The following is an 18,035-nucleotide window of genomic DNA, read 5'->3' as shown; positions in this document are numbered from 1 at the left end:
TTTAGGCCCACCCGAACCACGCCTACAACAACCCCCCTTTCAAAACTGTATGCTGTGAATCTCCTTATGTAAGTAGTGGCTTTCTAAAATAGCTATATTCACATGTAGGAAATTTACAAATGCAAATGTTGTACAAGCCCTTTAATCTGGCCTCCTAAGTTTAGCTTCTGATAGTGGTCACTTTTTTTTACATCAGAGATTGCTTCATTGGTGGACAAAGGCCATAGCAAAGGTCGAAGGGGGGAGGCAGGTCTTCGTTTGCCAAACAGAGGAAGAGGAGGATGTGCCGCAGCGCCAAGAAAGGGAGAAGCAAGAGATTGTGACCGTCAGTTCAATTTCAGTCCCACTGGATCCACAAGAGGAAAAGAGTTCTTGCCCCCTGCCAGACACTGGAAGAGAGATTTAATTTATTTAGTTGTTATACCAGCACCACCCATCACAAAAACACTTGAATGGTTTACAATCATAAAACAAGAATAATAAAATACAGAAAATAAAATACACCTAAGACGTAATAACACCCAGATGGGGAAAAGGTGAAGGTCTAAAGAGAAAGCAAGCCTGCTGGGCACTGGGGGTGGGGAGAAGGCTGCAGAGGCAGGTGTCACTAGCCCATGCTGGTCAGCAGTTTCAATGGCTCTCACATCAAAGGACTTTTTTTTTGTTTTTGCCAAAGTGGACACCGTTTGGAAAATAGCGAAGATCACTTAGAAGCTACTCAGCATTGCCAGAGGAGTGCATTCATAGAGTGAAGGAGTAGCCTAGTGGTTAGTGCAGTGGACTTTGATCCTGGGGACCTGGGTTCAATTCCCACTGTAGCTCCTTTTGACCCTCCATTGCCCTACATGTAAATAAGAACCTGTATATAAGATTTGTAAACTGCTTTGACTGTAACCACAGAAAGGCAGTATATCAAGTCCCATTTCCCTTTCTCTTATGACATCACAATATCAGAAGTGAGCCAACTAGCGGCCAATCAAGCCATTGTGACATCACTGATGAGGTTGGCTCTTATTGGTGGAATGAGTGGAGGAGTAGCCTAGTGGTTAGTGCAGTGGACTTTGATCCTGGGGAACTGTATCGGGCAATCAAGCCATTGTGACATCACTGATGAGGTTGGCTCTTATTGGTGGAATGAGTGGAGGAGTAGCCTAGTGGTTAGTGCAGTGGACTTTGATCCTGGGGAACTGGGTTCAATTCCCACTGCAGCTCCTTGTGACGCTGGGCAAGTCTCTTAACCCTCCATTGCCTCGGGTACCAAAAACTTAGATTGTGAGCCCTTTAGGGACAGAGAAAGTACCTGTATATAATGTGTGCAGTGCTGCGTACATTTAGTAGCGCTATAGAAATGATTAGTAGTAGTAGTAAATAATTGATTCTGCAAATTATGAGCTGTGCCAAGAGATCACATTGGTACTTGATATCCAATAAAATGTCATCGATAAATGTGATTTCTGAATCAATTCATTCAATTAAGCAAACTGACAGAAACCTAAGGGGGTCTTTTACTAAGCCGCAGTAGAATCAGCTGGCGGTAAACACCAAGACGGCCATAGGAATATAATGGGCATCTTAGCGTTTATCGCCAGCGGATTTCTACCGCGAGCTAAAAATGCTGCTGTGGCTTAGTAAAACAATTTACGACCTAATCAACTTTCGTAAATCACTGAAGACTTATCTCTTCAACAAGGTGTACCACAATGATCCATAATAGGAACTGTAACGCATCTTACTTACCTGATATTCTGAATGTTTTCTTTATATACCTGACTGCTTAATTCCATTATGTTATCCATGTTCTTTATGTAATACCGATTGTATCTTTTAATCTGGAATGGCGAATGCCATGACGGAACATTGTAAGCCACATTGAGCCTGCAAATAGGTGGGAAAATGTGGGATACAAATGTAACAAATAAATAAATAAAAGACCCCCTAAAGTTGGTGTTCATGTTCATCCAAATTGTCACATTCTTGACAGTCCCTAAATCAATATACCACCCACCTCATCCTCAGAAATAAGTCATATTGCCTGCAATAGACCAACCCAAGTACTAAAACCTGAACAATCAATTTTGCTCAACTGCTTTCATATATCTCAGTTCTTACGGCAAATAATCACAAAACAGTAAAAAGCATGAATATGTATGGTATTTTCTTTTTTTTTTCCAATGTTTTATTACAATAGTAGCATGGATCAAGTATTACCCAGGTGCAATAGCAATAATCTCAGGACAGCTGTTTATTTATTTTATTGCATTTGTATCCCACATTTTCCCACCTTTTTGCAGGCTCAATGTGGCTTACAATACATCATGAATAGTGGAAATATATAAGAAAATAGACTTTTAGTATTACATAAGGATCTTGGGTAACATGATAATGATAAAGCATGATAGTGGTTTAACAAGCAAATATCGTAAAGCAATTCTGGATATATGTGTACGAGTTCACATTTGTTGATCTTTGTGCTATGCCTTGTTAAAGAGGTGGGTCTTCAGTAGTCTGCGGAAGTTAGTTCATAGATCGTTTTAAAATTGCGCGGCAGCGCATTCCAGAATTGTGTGCTCAGGTAGGAAAAGGTTGACGCATGCGTTAGTTTGTATTTTAGACCTTTGCAGCTGGGGAAGTGGAGATTGAGAAATGTGCGGGATGATTTTTTGGCGTTCCTGGGTGGTAAGTCTATCAGGTCTGACATGTAGGCTGGGGCATCTCCGTGAATGATTTTGTGAACTAGGGTACATATTTGAACGTGATGCGTTCTTTAAGTGGGAGCCAGTGTAGCTTTTCTCGTAAGGGTTTAGCACTTTCGTATTTTGTTTTACCGAATATGAGTCTAGCTGCAGTGTTCTGGGCTGTCTGAAGGTTTAAAAGTTGATTAGTTGGGCAGGGACTTATTATATTTGAATAAAAGTTGTAAACCATAAAATTAAAAAATGTGGCACATTTTACATCATTGTTCTATTGCAGACCGATTACATCACTACAATAGACTGGCAGACATGGTTGAAAAATGGTAAAATCTAAAAAATGCCAGACATAGACAATGAATATGAAAAAGCTTTTAGTACATCAAGTCCTTAACATATTTATTTCAGGGGCGTAGCCAGACACCAAATTTTGGGTGGGCCTGGGCCCAAGATGGGTGGGCAGAACTCCACCTTGTCCCAGAAGTGATTTGGTCTAGCCCTCTCTCGCCAGCATGCCATATGGTCTTTCAAACATCCCCCCTCCCCCGTATACCTTTTAAATAACAGATTTTCACCAGCAGCGAGCAGCAATTAATACACACTGCTCATGTTGGCCCCCACAGCCTTCCCTCTGATGCAACTTCCTGTTTCCGCATAGGCGCCGGGAACACATCAGAGGGAAGGCTGTGGGGCTGATGTGAGCAGTGTGTATCAGTTGCTTCTGACTGCAAGCGAAGATCTGCTATTTACAAGGTATGCAGGAGGGACAGTTGTTGGGAGTTTTCAGCTGGTGGGGTTGGGGATCCCTGCCAGCCACATCATAGGTGTGCTGCTACTGGGTGAGCCTGAGCCCAAATTGGATGGGCCTGGGCCCACCCTTGGCTACGCCACTGATTTATTTACACCATATGACAAAATGTTCTTTCACTCCCATCATGTAAGGTGTTCAGAGAGGAAACATCCAAAACAAGGAAGCTGATTGCACTAGAAAGTGTCAAGAAAAGGGATGGCCAGACGCTGTGCGGTGTTCCTCTGCTTGTTCTTCCAGTCTAAGAACTTGGTGTCCTTCCAATTTTCAGAACGCCAGTATTGCTAAAATAACCAATAAGTCTATGAACTCCAGGATAAGACACACGCAGAAAATCACACTGGCTCCTAAGGAAAAATGATGAGAGCCAGGGAGAGTAGCTTAGGGGTTGGAGCAGCAGGAGGAAAACCAGGAAGACAAAGGTTCAAATCTTGCCTCTGTCGCTGCAGAACGTCAGACTCACAGAAACAGAAACCTGTGCAGTCGCGTTGCTGATCTGCAAGGGCAGGCTTCTACATGGAATGTTGTTAGTGGAATAGCAACATTCCATGTAGAATCTCAAATATTTATTTATTTAGATTTTACTCACATCTTTTTCAGTAGTAGCTCAAGGTGAGTTACATTCAGGTACTCTGGATATTTCTCTGTACCAGGAGGGCTCACAATCTAGGTTTGTACCTGGGGCAATGGAGGGTTAAGTGACTTGCCCAAGATCACAAGAAGCAGTGGTGGGATTTGAACTGGCCACCTCTGGATTGCAAGACTGGTGCTCTAATCACTAGGCCACTCCTCCCCTGGCAACATGCCATCTATAATCTCAAATAGTAGCAACATTCCAGAATCTCAAGAAGTGGCAACATTCCATGTAGAATCTTCAATAGTAGCAACATTCCATAAATTTATTTATTTGGATTTTGCTCACACCTTTTTCAGTAGTAGCATAAGGTGAGTAACATTCAGGTACACTGGATATTTCTCTGTCCCAGGAGGGCTCACAATCTAAGTTTGGACCTGAGGCAATGGAAGGTTAAGTGACTTGCCCAAGATCACAAGGAGCAGCAATGGGATTTGAACTGACCAGTGCTCTAACCACTAGGCCACTCCTCCACTCCAGAATCTTGCTATTCTTTGGGGTTCTACATGGAATGTCACTACTCTTTGAGATTCTGCATGGAATCTTGTCACTCTTCAAGATTCCAGAATCTTATTTATTTAGATTTTGCTCACACCTTTTTCAGTAGCTCAAGGTTAGTAACATTCAGGTACACTGGATATTTCTCTGTCCCAGGAGGGCTCACAATCTAAGTTTGTACCTGAGGCAATGGCGGGTTAAGGGACTTGCCCAAGATCACAAGAGCAGCAGCAGGATTTGAACCAGCCACCTCTGGATTGCAAAGACCAGTGCTCTAACCACTCCTCCACTCCTGATTTATTCCTCCTGCTAGGTATTTGTGATTTGGATTGTCTGTTTTGTTGAGAAAGGGTGCTGGACTGAATGGAATTTCAACTGTGACGCAGAATGGCACATCTTACATCCTTAATATTAGGGGTGCTCAACCAAGCACTCACTGCATAAAGAAATGGACACCTCCTCACTCAAAAACAAGTATGAGCCAACTTTTCAAAATTATTGGGGGGTGCTAAGCCCAGTGGAAATAACCCTTCCTTGGACACATACAATGAATTTTCTCAATATTGGGGGGGGGGGGGGGGGGGGGTGCTCAAGCACCCCCAGAGTCGGCTCCTATGACAGTGTTATATATATCTGCCCATTACCAAAACCTCAGGGCGGCTGATACTGGCAAAGCACGTGAGCCGAACCTGTTATGAAAATTCCGTACTGTCAGCATCGCAGCCTCCTTATTCGGCACCGATCTAAAGATCAGGTAATCTGGGAGCTGGGAAATGGAAGAACTTCTCGGAGCTTTCCAGTGTGCATAGTGTCTGGAGAGCTTTTTTTTTCGGGGGTGGGGGGGAGGGGGGTCGGCTTCAGTGTTTATCGCAGACCAGACGTTTCTTAAACCACCACCTACCTGTTTTCTTTCCTCCCCAGCGCGTTCTGTCTTTATCATTATCATCAACACATCCGTTCTTTACAAAAGCTTCTGCTGAGAGCCGGACTGGGAGCAGGAGCTTAAATGCCATCCCGGAGCCGAATCTGCTGTGGCGCAGTTTGGGAAACCTGAGGTCTGGGGGTCGTCCCCCCCCCCCCCTTGCCCAAAGAAACGTGATTCCCTCTCGAAGCAAGAATTATAAGGCAGAGGAGCGGCTCCCATGCAGTTCCCTCCGTCCTCTTTCCTTAAATCACAACTAAATGACTTGGACGATTGGAATAAATATATTCTATCATCAATATCCAGGCACGAATGCAGAGCCTTTGCTAGCCAACTACATTTTTCGGCGTTGGGAGCTCACATCTTTGAAACTTGCTTTTTTTTTTTTTTTCCTTTTTTTGGTCATCTGAATTTCTGGCGATTGGCGTTAGCTTAGTTGTCTTTCTTTCCACGTTTCCCCCATTCATTCATTCATTCCCTGCGATGTTTTCATTCCTTCTGCCTCTCTTGTTAAACTGACGTCATGCCCTGTCCGCCCCAATTTCTTTCCCACTTTGTCTAGGCAGCTTTCTATCAAACAGCCTGAGACAGAGCAAGCTGTGGTGGCCAGAGACATCCTCGCTGCAGGAAGGTAAATCAAAGGGTTTTGTGGCTTTTCCTTCACTGCTGGCAGGAGATGAGGGTTGTTGGGTTGCTTTAGTGAGAAAAAAGTAGATGAGTAGATGAGTAACAATAATAAGTATTTTCTTCTCCTCTCACCTCTTCTCTTTTAGTATAATTAAAAGCAGGGCAGTGGTCCCTGGAGTAGACCGTGATGCTGCAGTGCAGACAGGCTCAAGAGTTCAGTTTTGGTCCTCGTGCTTTGAAGGATGCACTCATCTCTACCAACCCAGCACTGCAGGAGCTGTACACCAAAACTTTCTCCAGCTCAGAGAAGCTCTTCCTCTCCGAGGCGTACAATCCACACAGGACGTTCTTTTGCACTCTCTTGATCAGGACGGCCTTTGATTGGATTATCAGTCATCCTGATGCTCCTGAAGACTTTGAAACCTTCTATCACTCCTTGCTACTAAAGAAGCAGAAGTGTTATCGGAAGCACATTTACCTGCAGCCTATAGGTAACCGCAGCAAGGAGTAGCTACCGTTTTTGGTCAACTTACTACATGAGGAAAAGTTTGCATAGAAATCAAATAACTAATGCTTATACAGAGGATCTGCTGTTCTAGCTGAAATTTTAAATTCAACAGAGTTGTTTAATTTTCGTTTTGTGTCATTTCTCGTTCCATTTCCAAGAATGTTTGTTATCACCAGAGAAAAGGCATTGAGCAGGCACTCTTTTGAAAAGTGCATACAGAGTACACACTCTTTTCCCGATACTGCATTTGTGCATGCACAGTGGTCCGTGTATGCACAATGATTCACACGTGCAATGGTTTGAATGGGTAAGCTTTTGGGGAAAAAAGTGCATACTCTTTCAAAAAAGGGTTCACTATTATTAGTAAAGGAAAAAAATACAAAATGTGGTTTTTTTCTGCTCGGTTTTATTTGTTAATGACGTGCAATGAATGGGACATGCATTGACATTTGCCATGTCATTGCAAATGACAGCCCATGCCTACTAGTTTCAACATAACATTTTCCCAACTAGAGAAACCAAATCAAAAGTTGCAGCAGAAAACACCGTCAAGAAAAATAAACTATTCTTTGCAGGTCACACGTTGGGGATTTGGATTTAGTTCACAGCTTTTCAGTAGTAGTTGAAGATGAGCTACATTTAGGTACAGTTGGTATCTGTATCCAGCAGATCCCAAGGAGTAAATCCAGTCTTTAGTGTTAGATTGTAAGCTCCTTTGAGCAGGGACTGTCCTTCATTGTTAAACTGTACAGCGCTGCGTAACCCTAGTAGCGCTCTAGAAATGTTAAGTAGTAGTAGTAGTAATGATGTGGTAGCTGTGTTAGTCCATTTTTAAAGGTAAATAAAACAGAGAAAGTAAGATGAGACCTTTTTTATTGGTCTAACTTAATACAGCTTTTGATTAGCTTTCAAAGGTAACCCTTCTTCTTCAGATCGGAAATAAGCAAATGTTGACAAATATCAGAATATATAAGTGAAACACAAAAGCATTTCAATGACAATCTCACAGGCAGGAGGAGGGGTAGGTTAGGTGAGAAACAGGCTGGGTGGATGAGAATCAGGGAGACATGGATGGTAGATAAGAGGGTGACAAAGCATTAGAATTTTATGCTTTATAATGGGCTAGGAAACCCAGATATTTGTCGAGTCCTGTCTGGTGGGTGTCAAAATATTTCATTATTTTGACTTCAAAGGTCTTACGTTCCTGGATTGTCGTAAAATTTCCTTTTAGTATTCTTACCATAAGATCACTGATGCAGTGTTCTGGTTTTGTAAAGTGCCGTCCCACAGAGGTGACATCCTGGTCAGCAATGAAATGTTTAATATTGTATCTGTGTAAATTGAGCCTCATCTTTAGCATCTGGCTTATTTTCTCCAATATAGCACCTTCTTCAAACTTCTTACATTGAATGATATATACCACATTTGAGGATGAGCATGTAAATGATCCCTGTATGCTGAATGTTTTTTACATTTGAGTGATTGTAGGATCCTGTGAGGTGTGTTGGCACAGTTTGCAGCTAGGCATATTGCAGGGACGTGTGCCATTCTCTTCTTCTTGAATTTGTATTGGGAGTTTGCTTTTCACTAATTTCTGTTTCAAATTAGGTAACTGTCGGAAGGCCAGCACTGGTAGGGCTGGGAATATCTCTTTCAGTAATTCAGCCTCCTGGAGTAGTGGCTGTTGATCTTTTATGATTCTTCTCAAGTTTTCTAGCTCTGGATTGTATGTCACTACAAGGGTGATTCTCTCTGTGGTTTTCTCCTGTTTTATACTGCAGTAGGTTTTCTCTAGGTAGTTTAATAGAAGAAGCAATATTCTTGGAGATTATTTTGGGGTCATAGCCTTTTTGTTTGAAGGAATCAGTCAGGAGTTTGAGGTGTTTATCTGTCTCTTGGGTCACAGCAGATGCGGTGGTAGAGAGTGACTTGGCTGTGTATAATGGATTATTTTGTATGTGAAGGGTGGAAGCTGGAATTGTGGAGGTAGCTGCATCTCTCTGTAGGTTTCCCTGTATATCAATGTTTGTATATAGCCATTGCTGATGGAAACCATGGTGTCCAGAAAGTTGTCTTTTTCTGGGGAGTAGTCAATTTTCAATTTGATTGTAGGATGGAATGTATTGAAGGAACTGTAAAATTATTGAGAGTCTCTTCTCCCTCAGTCCAAATCATGGAAATGTCATCAATATACCGGCAGATTTAAAAACGCCTCTTCCAATTCTGCCATGAAGAGGTTAGCATATTAAGGCGGTGTTCTGGTGCCCACAGCCGTGCCCATGATTTCCGGATAGATATCATTGTTAAAACAGAAATAGTTGTGAGTTAGAATTAATTTGATTAATTTTGTAATGGTTTCTGGTGACTATTGGTGGTCCAGGGTGGATGTATTTAGGAATTTATCACATATAGCTATGCCAATCTGCATGAGGAATGTTGTTGTATAGTGCTTCTACATCCATCATGACCAGAAGAGTATCCGGTGGTAGTTTCTGGATGTTTTTTAGTTTGTTCGGAAAAGTCTGTGATGTCTTGTATGAAGCTGTTTGTCTTATGCACACATGGTTTAAGAATCCCCTCTATAAGTCTAGATAAGTGTGCCAGTATGATTGGTTTTCCAGGGTTTCCAGGTTTATGGATTTTAGGTAGCATGTAGAATGTGCCCACAGAAGGATGGTTTGGAATAGGGTTTTTTTTAGACGTGGCTGTACTTGCTTTAGAAACACTTTGATGTTTTTTCAGCTGTTTTGTATAATCCTTTATGGGATTCCTCAGTGAGGGGTCCTTTTACCAAGTTGCAGGAAAAATGGCCCTGCGTTACCAGTGGGGGTCATTTTTCCCATTCGCCAGGGCCCTTTTTACCGTAGTGGGTAAAAAGCCCCCCAGACACACATGGCCATGCGGTAACAGAACTCTTACTGTGTGGGCATGCGACAGGGAGCCCTTATTGCCACCCACTAAGGTGGCAATAAGGGCTCCCTGTCGCATGCCCACACAGTAAGAGTTCTGTTACCACTAAGGTGGCAATAAGAGCTCCCGTGCTAATCGGGCCTGATTACTTCTGGGTTACTACTGTGCAAGCCATTTCCTGGGGTTTTCTTGTTCCCTCAGAAATGGTGCACAATTAGGGTGAGACTACCACCGGTGGCCGTGTTGGGCCGGTGGTAGTCCCGGAAGAGTGAGCGGTAACCCGTTAGGCTTACCGCCACTCTGTAAAAGGGTCCCTGAGTTTCCTGTAGTGGGTGTTGTCTGAGAGCTGTCTGTGTCCTTCTTCAACATATCTTTGTGTGTCCATAATCACTACAGAGCCTCACTTGTCTGCAGGTTTGATGACAATGTTTTGGTTATTCTGTAGTTTTTTTTTTAAGGCAGCTCTTTCTGGTGAAAAGACAGAATTTTCTTTTGCTTGTTGGAAAGTTGTGATTTCACCCTATGTCTGAAGCTTTCTAAGTAGTTGTCTAGTTTATGATTTTGTCCATCATGTGGGGTGAAATACATGTTCTTTTGTTTAAAATTGTATTCCACTCTATTGGGAGTCTCTCTTTTTGTGGAAACGTACCTTCAAGTGGAGTTTTCTAGTTGAATTTCATCTGGTTTGATGGAAGGACAAAATGAAAGCCCTTTGGAGAGTACAGAGATCTCATGCTGTGATAATTGGTAGTTTGAGAGGTTTACTATCCCTATTTGATCTGCACTTCCATCAGTGTGATCAGTAGGAGTTTGCCTGCAGGGCATCTGCTGACTTTCACGATCTCCTAGTTTGTTTGCATTCTGGTTCTCATATACCTCAAGTGGATTGGAGAGTGCATCCAAGTTGTTTGGGTCTGCTGTAGTGTCACTGGTGATCTGAAATGAGATGTTGTTCTCTCTATGATTCTGCAGGAGAGAAGTCAGCTCTTTTTTCTTTCTTAAAGATAGCAATGTATTGTTTTGTTTTTTTTTTTGCTTGGATTTCTTATCAGTTGGCTGATAAAGATATGGATTTAGCTCCTGCATGTTCCTTAGGATTTCTTCTTTTTGTAGAGTTGATGTATCAGTTATTTCTTAGTTTCTGACTAGTGTGTTTGCACAGTTTGTCTGCATAGTCAGAATTGTAAATAGGAGCCAAAGGATTTTTGATCTTGAGTCCTTTGGGAATGATGTCATTCTTCTTGTACTCAGCTTTTCACCTTGCACATTTGTTTTAAAAGATTGAAAGTTTAAAGTATTTAGTCCATTACTTTGCACATTTTGTTTAAAAAGATTGAAAAATTGTAGCACAGTGGTGTCGGGAAGCAATAATATAGAAAAAAAGAAAAAAAGTCTTCCGAACTCACTGCAGGGATACCCGATGAAAGAAACGCTATACCATTTCAGAGCAGTATGCTTGACTGCATGAGAAGTGGCAAAATCATCTGAGGGTTCCCTTGCTACTCGTGGGTGTGCATTGTATTACAGATATTGGATGAGTGGACTAGTGCATTGGTGACAGCTGAGACTTTAATAATCGGTGGCTAAGGTCCTGGTTTATTTTGTTTAGTCATTCTTCTTGCAGCATGTCAGAAAGTAAAGGTGACTGTTCACTTCTATTTCTTTTTCTGTGTTTGCGCATTTGCTTTTCCATAAGACTGTATGCAGTATCTTCCATCTTGAGTAAAGTGGTGTGGTAGTCGTGTTAGTCCACTTTTAAAGGTAATAAATAGAAATAAATCAAAACATAGAAAAGAAATTATGATACCTTTTTTATTGGACTAACAATACATCTTTTGATTAGCTTTCAAAGGTAGCCCTTCTTCAGATATCATCTTAATTTTCTTTTTTATGCTTTGATTTATTTCTATTTAAACCCTTTAAAAAAACAGATATGTTAACTGCCCTGAACACATTTTCAAGGAACAAATTCCAAAAGTTAATTGTACACAAAGTGAGAAAAAAAACAGTGTCCTTGATTTGTTTTAAATGTTCTACCTAAAATTTCACGGAGTGATCCTTAAATCTTAGTACTATTTAAAAGGGGTAAACAACTGTTCCCTACCTGTTTCACCCTCATAATGATTTTATAATCTCTATCGTAGCTCCTCTCAGCCACTTCTGCTCCAAGCTGAAGAACCCTAACCTGTCTAGCCTTTAGTAGTGCAGGCTTCAGTTGAATCATCCCTGTTTTCACTCTCACCTTGAATATGTATTTAATACTGATTCTGCTCTCAGATCTAATGGAAGAACCTACTATGATATTCCTGCTGGACTCGCTGAAGAACTGGGTTGAGTCCTACTTCCTGGGACTTCAGGTGAAGTGCCTGCCTTCAATTCCAGTTTCTTCCATGAATTGCACCTTCCGACAAAATCAAAAATCTAACAAGAAGCAGCTACATGCAGGTGAGAAAGTAAGAATGGATAAGGGGAAGTGAAAGGCTGTCTGCCTTCAGCTGGATGGTCTTATGGACAAGTGAACTAACTCATTTATCACACCTGAGGAGGTTGGCCCAGTTATCCAGGGCCACCAAGAGGGGGGCTGCGGTGGGGGGCAGTGCTGGCAAGGTATTTAGGGAGCAGAAGCTTCTTCCTGCCTGCCTGCCTGCTTCCAGGTCTGTCTCTCTCCTGTGTGCCAGGACCTGGATGATTGCGTTAATGCGATAACCCAGGTCCAGGCACACAGGAGCAAGAAACGAGAGACCGAGGGAGGAACAGACACAGGATGGTAAGGGGGCAGGGGTGGCAGCCCGAGTGTGTGTGTGGTGGCGGTGTGCACAGCAGTGGCCCATGTGGGGGAGGCGGTTCTGCCCCTGGCCAAACTGTGTCTCTTAGTGGTCCTGAAGTTGTCCATGTGGCCAGTAGGGATAGCCTGTTCAATAATCTGTGAAACTCGTTGGCTTTGAGCTTGGTCCACTTGTCCATATTTAATATTGTTATCTTGATGCAGTAGATCCAAAAGGCTTCAAATCAGCAAAATTGAGGGTTAGCTCACTTGTCTGTAAAACCATCCCAGTCAATCTCTCAAAATTTCCTGGAATAGTTACCCCTGCCAGGATCAGCTCTGAAAGGAAGAATGGATAGACAGATATAGCTTATTCATATATAAAACAAAATCAGTCCCATGGAAAGAGTGATAGGCTACAAAAACAATTTGAGCCTGCTTTGAAAGTCCACTTTTTGGCGAGGCTAATGGCTGTCTTCCACTCGCTGGTGGAAGCAGGGTGTCACAGTTTTTGCATAATATTACCACAGCTGTATTGGGGGCCCCATAATTGCACGATTCTAAGGAAGCCCTGGTGCATGGCCTGAGTCAGGGTCTGTCACTTTTTTGAGTGAGCTAAGGTGAGACGTGAGGAGAGGTCAGATGGGAAACAATTCCCCAAGTAGTTGCAAAGGAAGATTTATGGTGCCAAATTCAGCCCTAGTTCCAACTGAACAAGCAGCCAAAATGAGCAGGGAAAAACTACTCGCTCAAAATTTTATTTTATATATATATATATATATATATATATAAATACATACTATCTATATTAGGGGTAGGCAACCTTTATAGACAGAGGACCACATGAATGTCAGCATTATCCCTGGAAGCCACAATATCACACACTATGTCAGAACCAGAAATAAACAGAGCTCAATAGACCACCTGTGATAAGTAAAAAAATTGCCAAAGCAATCCACTGCCTACCCAAAGGTGTAAACCAAGTCTCCAAAGGAAACCTGCTCAATACTCCCGATTCACAGTAACCCTCAAAAGGTCCATCCACATCCCCAAAAGACCTCTCACCTCCCCAAAGGATGAGCTTCATCTCCTCTCTTCCCTGGCTGTTAGGTCCTGATCAGGGCTCCCTTCCTGACTCAGGGTGAGTCCCAGAATCCTCCCTACTCCACCTAACTCTGGGTCCTACATAGCCTGGGGAATTCCCACTGTACCACCTTTGGCTCCCCAGCCTTTAACAGGGTCCAAAAGACAAGTCAACACCAAGTTTGCTTGCCCATGCAAATCATATGCCGTCAGACTTTCAGTTCCACTCCTCAACATTCTTTGGGTCAGGGAATAGTCTCAACAACTTCAGCATGGGTTAGTCAAACCTGCCACCACCCACATACCTGTTCGGCTACTACTACCTCAGCAGGGTCTCTGATGTTCTTTATTTAGTGCTGGGGGCTTACCCGGAAGTAACTGAGAGGCCCAACATGTTTCCTGGTTACCGTCGGGTTAGCGTGGGAGCCCTTACCACTTCCTAAATAGGTGGAGGTAAGGGCTCCTGCTGGAAATGGCCATGCAGCAACTGTTTAACTTACCATATGGCCATTTGTTATGTTATCATGGATTTATCTCTCGCCAACTCTCATATTTTAGATTCAAGGCAAGTTACAGATCGTAAAGAAACTGACAACAAAAACATCAGAAAATTACAATAACCCAAAAGAAAAGCATGTTAAAATTTAAATTAAAAATCTAAATTAAGACCCACCCAGTCTAGTAAACAAATACATTTTCAAGGCTTTACGAAATAATAAATAATTCTTCATCAGGTGAAGATCATTCCAATAACGAACTGCCAAGAAGAAAAATGATTGAGAGAAGACGGCCTTAAAATGTATATTTTTAACCGAAGGAAAAGCTAGTAATAAATAATTACACCTCCTAGAAGTTATCTTAGATCTTAACACAGTCATCAACTGAGGACCTTCCAAAAAAAACTTAAATACCAAGGGTCCTGTTTATTAAGGTGCGCTAGCGTTTTTAGCGCGCACTAAATGCTAAAAACACCAATATATTCCTATGGGTGTCTCTAGCGTTAGTGTGTGCTAATTTTTAGTGTGCGCTAAAAATGCTAGTGCGCCTACAGCACGGCTTGGTAAACAGGGCCCTAAACAAAGTACTGTAAAAATAACCCAAGACTTCACAGCTAACCAGTGTAATTCACCCAATAAAGGACTCACATGATCTAACCTAGGGCCTTGTTTACTAAGCCTTGCTGTAGACACACTATCGTTTTTAGTTAAAAACACTAGCGCACCTTAAGTAAACAGCGCCCCTAGATTTTTGAAAGATTAATCTAGCAGCTGAGGTATGAACTAACTGAATCCTAGAAAGTTGTTCAGAAAGACTCAAAGTGAGTTACCTGTCAGGCCTCAATATCTTGGAGTATAACCTTGGCACACCAATCACCCAAAGTCTCTATTATTTTTATGAAGTCTCTTTTATTGAATAAATCACAGATAATTTACTCACAGACAGATGTTTGGAGGTGCTGCTCCAGGGCACAGAGACTCCTTAATCTGAGAACTGTTGGGGGTGGAGATCTGAGGAGAGGTACCTATATTGCAAGGGGTGGGGGTGGGGGGAAGGATAGTTCAACAGGTAGAAATGGTTCAAAGCTGGGTGACCGGAATGTGTGGTATCTAATTAGGGAGGAGATATTTTCAAGGTAAAAAACCAGGTTCGTTACAGGGAGTTTCAGCAGGACAGAGCTGTCTGGAATAAGATGGTGCATGCGTCATGTCTCTGGCTAGATGGTGGAATGCCTCATGGCTGAAGGGACAAAGAGGTGTTGAGGCTTCACACAGGATCAGGGAGGAGCAAATAGAGACCAATGGGGACAGCCTGCCATCGGGTAGCAAAGGGTGGTCCTAGAGGACGGCTCTCGATTGGAGGGAAAGGTCATACCTCCCAGGACAGAGATAGTGAGAATGACCAGGAAATGATAGCAGGAAGACAAAAGAGCCAAGCTTGGCAGAGAGAGAGAGGAGGTCTGGGCAGCCTCCCAACCAGTGGTAACAGTGCTTACACAGCCAAGCAAGTGTGGTTGCATTGCTTGTGAACTACATTACACACAATGCCTTGCTCATGTACCTTTGCAGAGTGAGAACTGCAGCAATGATAGTCCTTAGAACTGAGAACAACAGTAAAAGCATTATACACATTTTAGGATCACGTTATAAACTAGTGCGAGGCTGACAGAGGACAGAACATTACCATAATCCAGTAGTGGTAAGATTGTTAACTGCACAATAATCTTAAAATGTTCTTCTATAAAATAAGATCTTAACAAACATAATTGCTTTAACTTAAAATGGGTTTTTCTGATCAAACCACTAATTTGTAGCTCTGTTGACAAAGACGAGTCCAATGCCATTCCCAAAAAGGAAGTTCTTTCTACCTTAAATTGAAATTCATTATTATCCATAATAGTCTGAGGAACTTTAGTTAGATCCATAGCAAACCACAAAACCTTGGTCTTATCAGCATTAAGTTTCAATTTAAATGTCTCAGACCAGTGTTTTATCCTATTTATACAGCGATTAATTTCCTTTTTTTTGAAAAAAAAAAAAACTAAAGCCTTTTACCGACTGCAGTAAAAGGGGGCTTCGGTGCACTGCAAACCCGCGCGCCAACGTCACCGCAGGGGTCCTTTTCAGTGGCGTAGGAAGGGGGGGCGGTGGGGCGGTCCGCCCCAGGTGCACGCCGCTGGGGGGTGTCGGTGCCTTGCTGGTTCCTTGCTCTCTCTGCCCCGGAACAGGTTACTTCCTGTTCCGGGGCAGAGAGAGCAAGGAACCAGCGAGGCGCCGACACCCCCCCAGCGGCGTGCACTCGCCGATTGGCCCTCCCGCCCGCTCCTCGCTGCCTTCCAGGTATGTTCTTGCGGGCAGGGGAGGGGGGTTGCGCTACGGAGGGGGGAGGGTGCATTGTGCTGCACCCGGGGGGGGGGGGGGGTGTGCAGTGGCGACCCGCCCCGGGTGTCAGCTGCCCTCACGACGCCACTGGTCCTTTTACTGCAGCTTGGCAAAAAGACACCAAAGTGTTGATGCACAAATAGGAGATATAACTCTAAATGAATTATGGATGTATGTATTTATTTTAAAAATCTGTTGTCTGCAATGATTATGTTGTTATCTGCAATTTAGAGCAGATAACATGATAATTATAAAAATAAAAACAACATAAAATACGGCTGAACTTTAAACATATAAATTCACAATACAAATTACATTAAAAACAAACATAATACTGTTGAAAGTTATGCATGCATATTCAGTGGCTATTGCTATTTAATATATGTCTACCTTTATACAGCTGTGCTGAAAAAGTGCCTCACAGTTTTCCCGTTTAACTCTGTGTCTTCCTTTGCAGATGGTATTTTGAACTTTCTCAAGAGGAATAAGCCCTTGGATGCTCTGTGTGTTCTTGGGCTAACGCTCGCTGATCTCTATCCCTGTGAGTCTTGGTGCTATACCTTTAGCAAATCTTTTCCAGATGAAGGTGAGAATTTTTATTTTTACTAGGCTCGTTTCTCTGATTTTGTGTCCTGGGAACATGTTATTGGGTTAATGCATTCAAGGATGCTAAAGAGAGAGAGAGAGAGAGAGTGGAGCAAGCAGAATCCAGCTTCATTAATATAAATGCAAAGATATTTCGTATCATAAAGGAGAAAACCTGATCAAAATACTTAAAACAACAGTACTGAAGAATCTTTAATTTTAGTACAATAAAATATTTATATTCCGCAATTACATTGTAAGTTCTGTTTGCAGTTTAAAAAAAACACAGGGACCCTTATACTAAGCTGCACTAAAAGGGGCCATGCGCTCTGATAAGCGCATGGGTTTCCCCACACGCTGAGGCCACTTTTAATGAGGCTGTAAAATGGTCACATTTCTATTTTTTTTCTATTAATGGCCAGGCACTAATTTCCAAATTAGCACGTGGCCATTAGCTCATGAGTCCTTACTGACACCTATTTAGCAGGTGGAAAGGGCTCACACGCTGGCCACGGTTGGCATGCGGCAGTGTAGCTGAACTAACCGATTAGTGCTTGGCATGCCTACCCTCTGCCCCAAAACAAGCCCCTGGTGCTAAAAAATATACAAAGGGGTTGATATTCAGACCACAGGAGTTAGATCAGCAAGGGGCCCTTTGACTAAGCCGCGTAAAAGTCTACGTTTGCCACAATGGAGTTACCGCTGGACTACTGCGTGGCTCTTGTGGTAATTTCATTTTTGGGGGCACGTCCGATATGCGTGTCCGAAAATATTTTTTATTTTCGGGTGTGCGTAGATCATTACTGCCTGGTTACTGCGTGAGTCTTTACTGCTAGGTCAGTGGCTGGCGGTAAGGTCTCAGACCCAAAATGGACGCGCAGCAATTTTCATTTTGCCGCACGTCCATTTTTGGCAAAAAATTTTAAAAAGGCCTTTTCTACAGCAGCGCTAAAAAATGGATCGGCACCTATACTACCGCAAGCCATTTTTCAGCACACCTTTGTAAAAGGACCCCCTAAAACCTGGATATTCAATGCCGGGCCGTTTCTGCTGTATAAATAAAATTCTAATTCTCCCCCAAGACTCCACCCTTGGACTGCTGTGATGCTGCCGTACAGTGCAATGGT

General features: G+C 42.6%; 1 protein-coding gene across 2 annotated transcripts in view; it reads left to right on the top strand.

The window, feature by feature from the left end:
• The first annotated feature begins 5,319 nt into the window (after positions 1-5,319).
• The window catches only part of AMZ1 (archaelysin family metallopeptidase 1), a 31,282-nt gene continuing 18,566 nt past the window's right edge, over positions 5,320-18,035 (top strand). Inside the window, exons 1-4 of one of the 2 annotated variants that reach the window (XM_030212559.1) lie at positions 5,320-5,384; positions 6,326-6,670; positions 11,875-12,042; positions 16,781-16,909. In XM_030212559.1, the coding sequence (XP_030068419.1) occupies positions 6,367-6,670; positions 11,875-12,042; positions 16,781-16,909 (601 nt within the window). In that variant the 5' untranslated portion in view covers positions 5,320-5,384; positions 6,326-6,366. Of the gene's footprint in view, positions 5,385-6,113; positions 6,184-6,325; positions 6,671-11,874; positions 12,043-16,780; positions 16,910-18,035 lie in introns of those variants that run through there. The other variant, XM_030212558.1, reaches the window with a different exon arrangement.

This window comes from Microcaecilia unicolor, chromosome 8 (assembly GCF_901765095.1).
Source record: "Microcaecilia unicolor chromosome 8, aMicUni1.1, whole genome shotgun sequence".
In the NCBI taxonomy this organism is placed as follows: Eukaryota; Metazoa; Chordata; class Amphibia; order Gymnophiona; family Siphonopidae; genus Microcaecilia; species Microcaecilia unicolor.
Note: the sequence above shows the minus strand (reverse complement) of the source record. Positions and strands in the feature narration are given on the sequence as shown.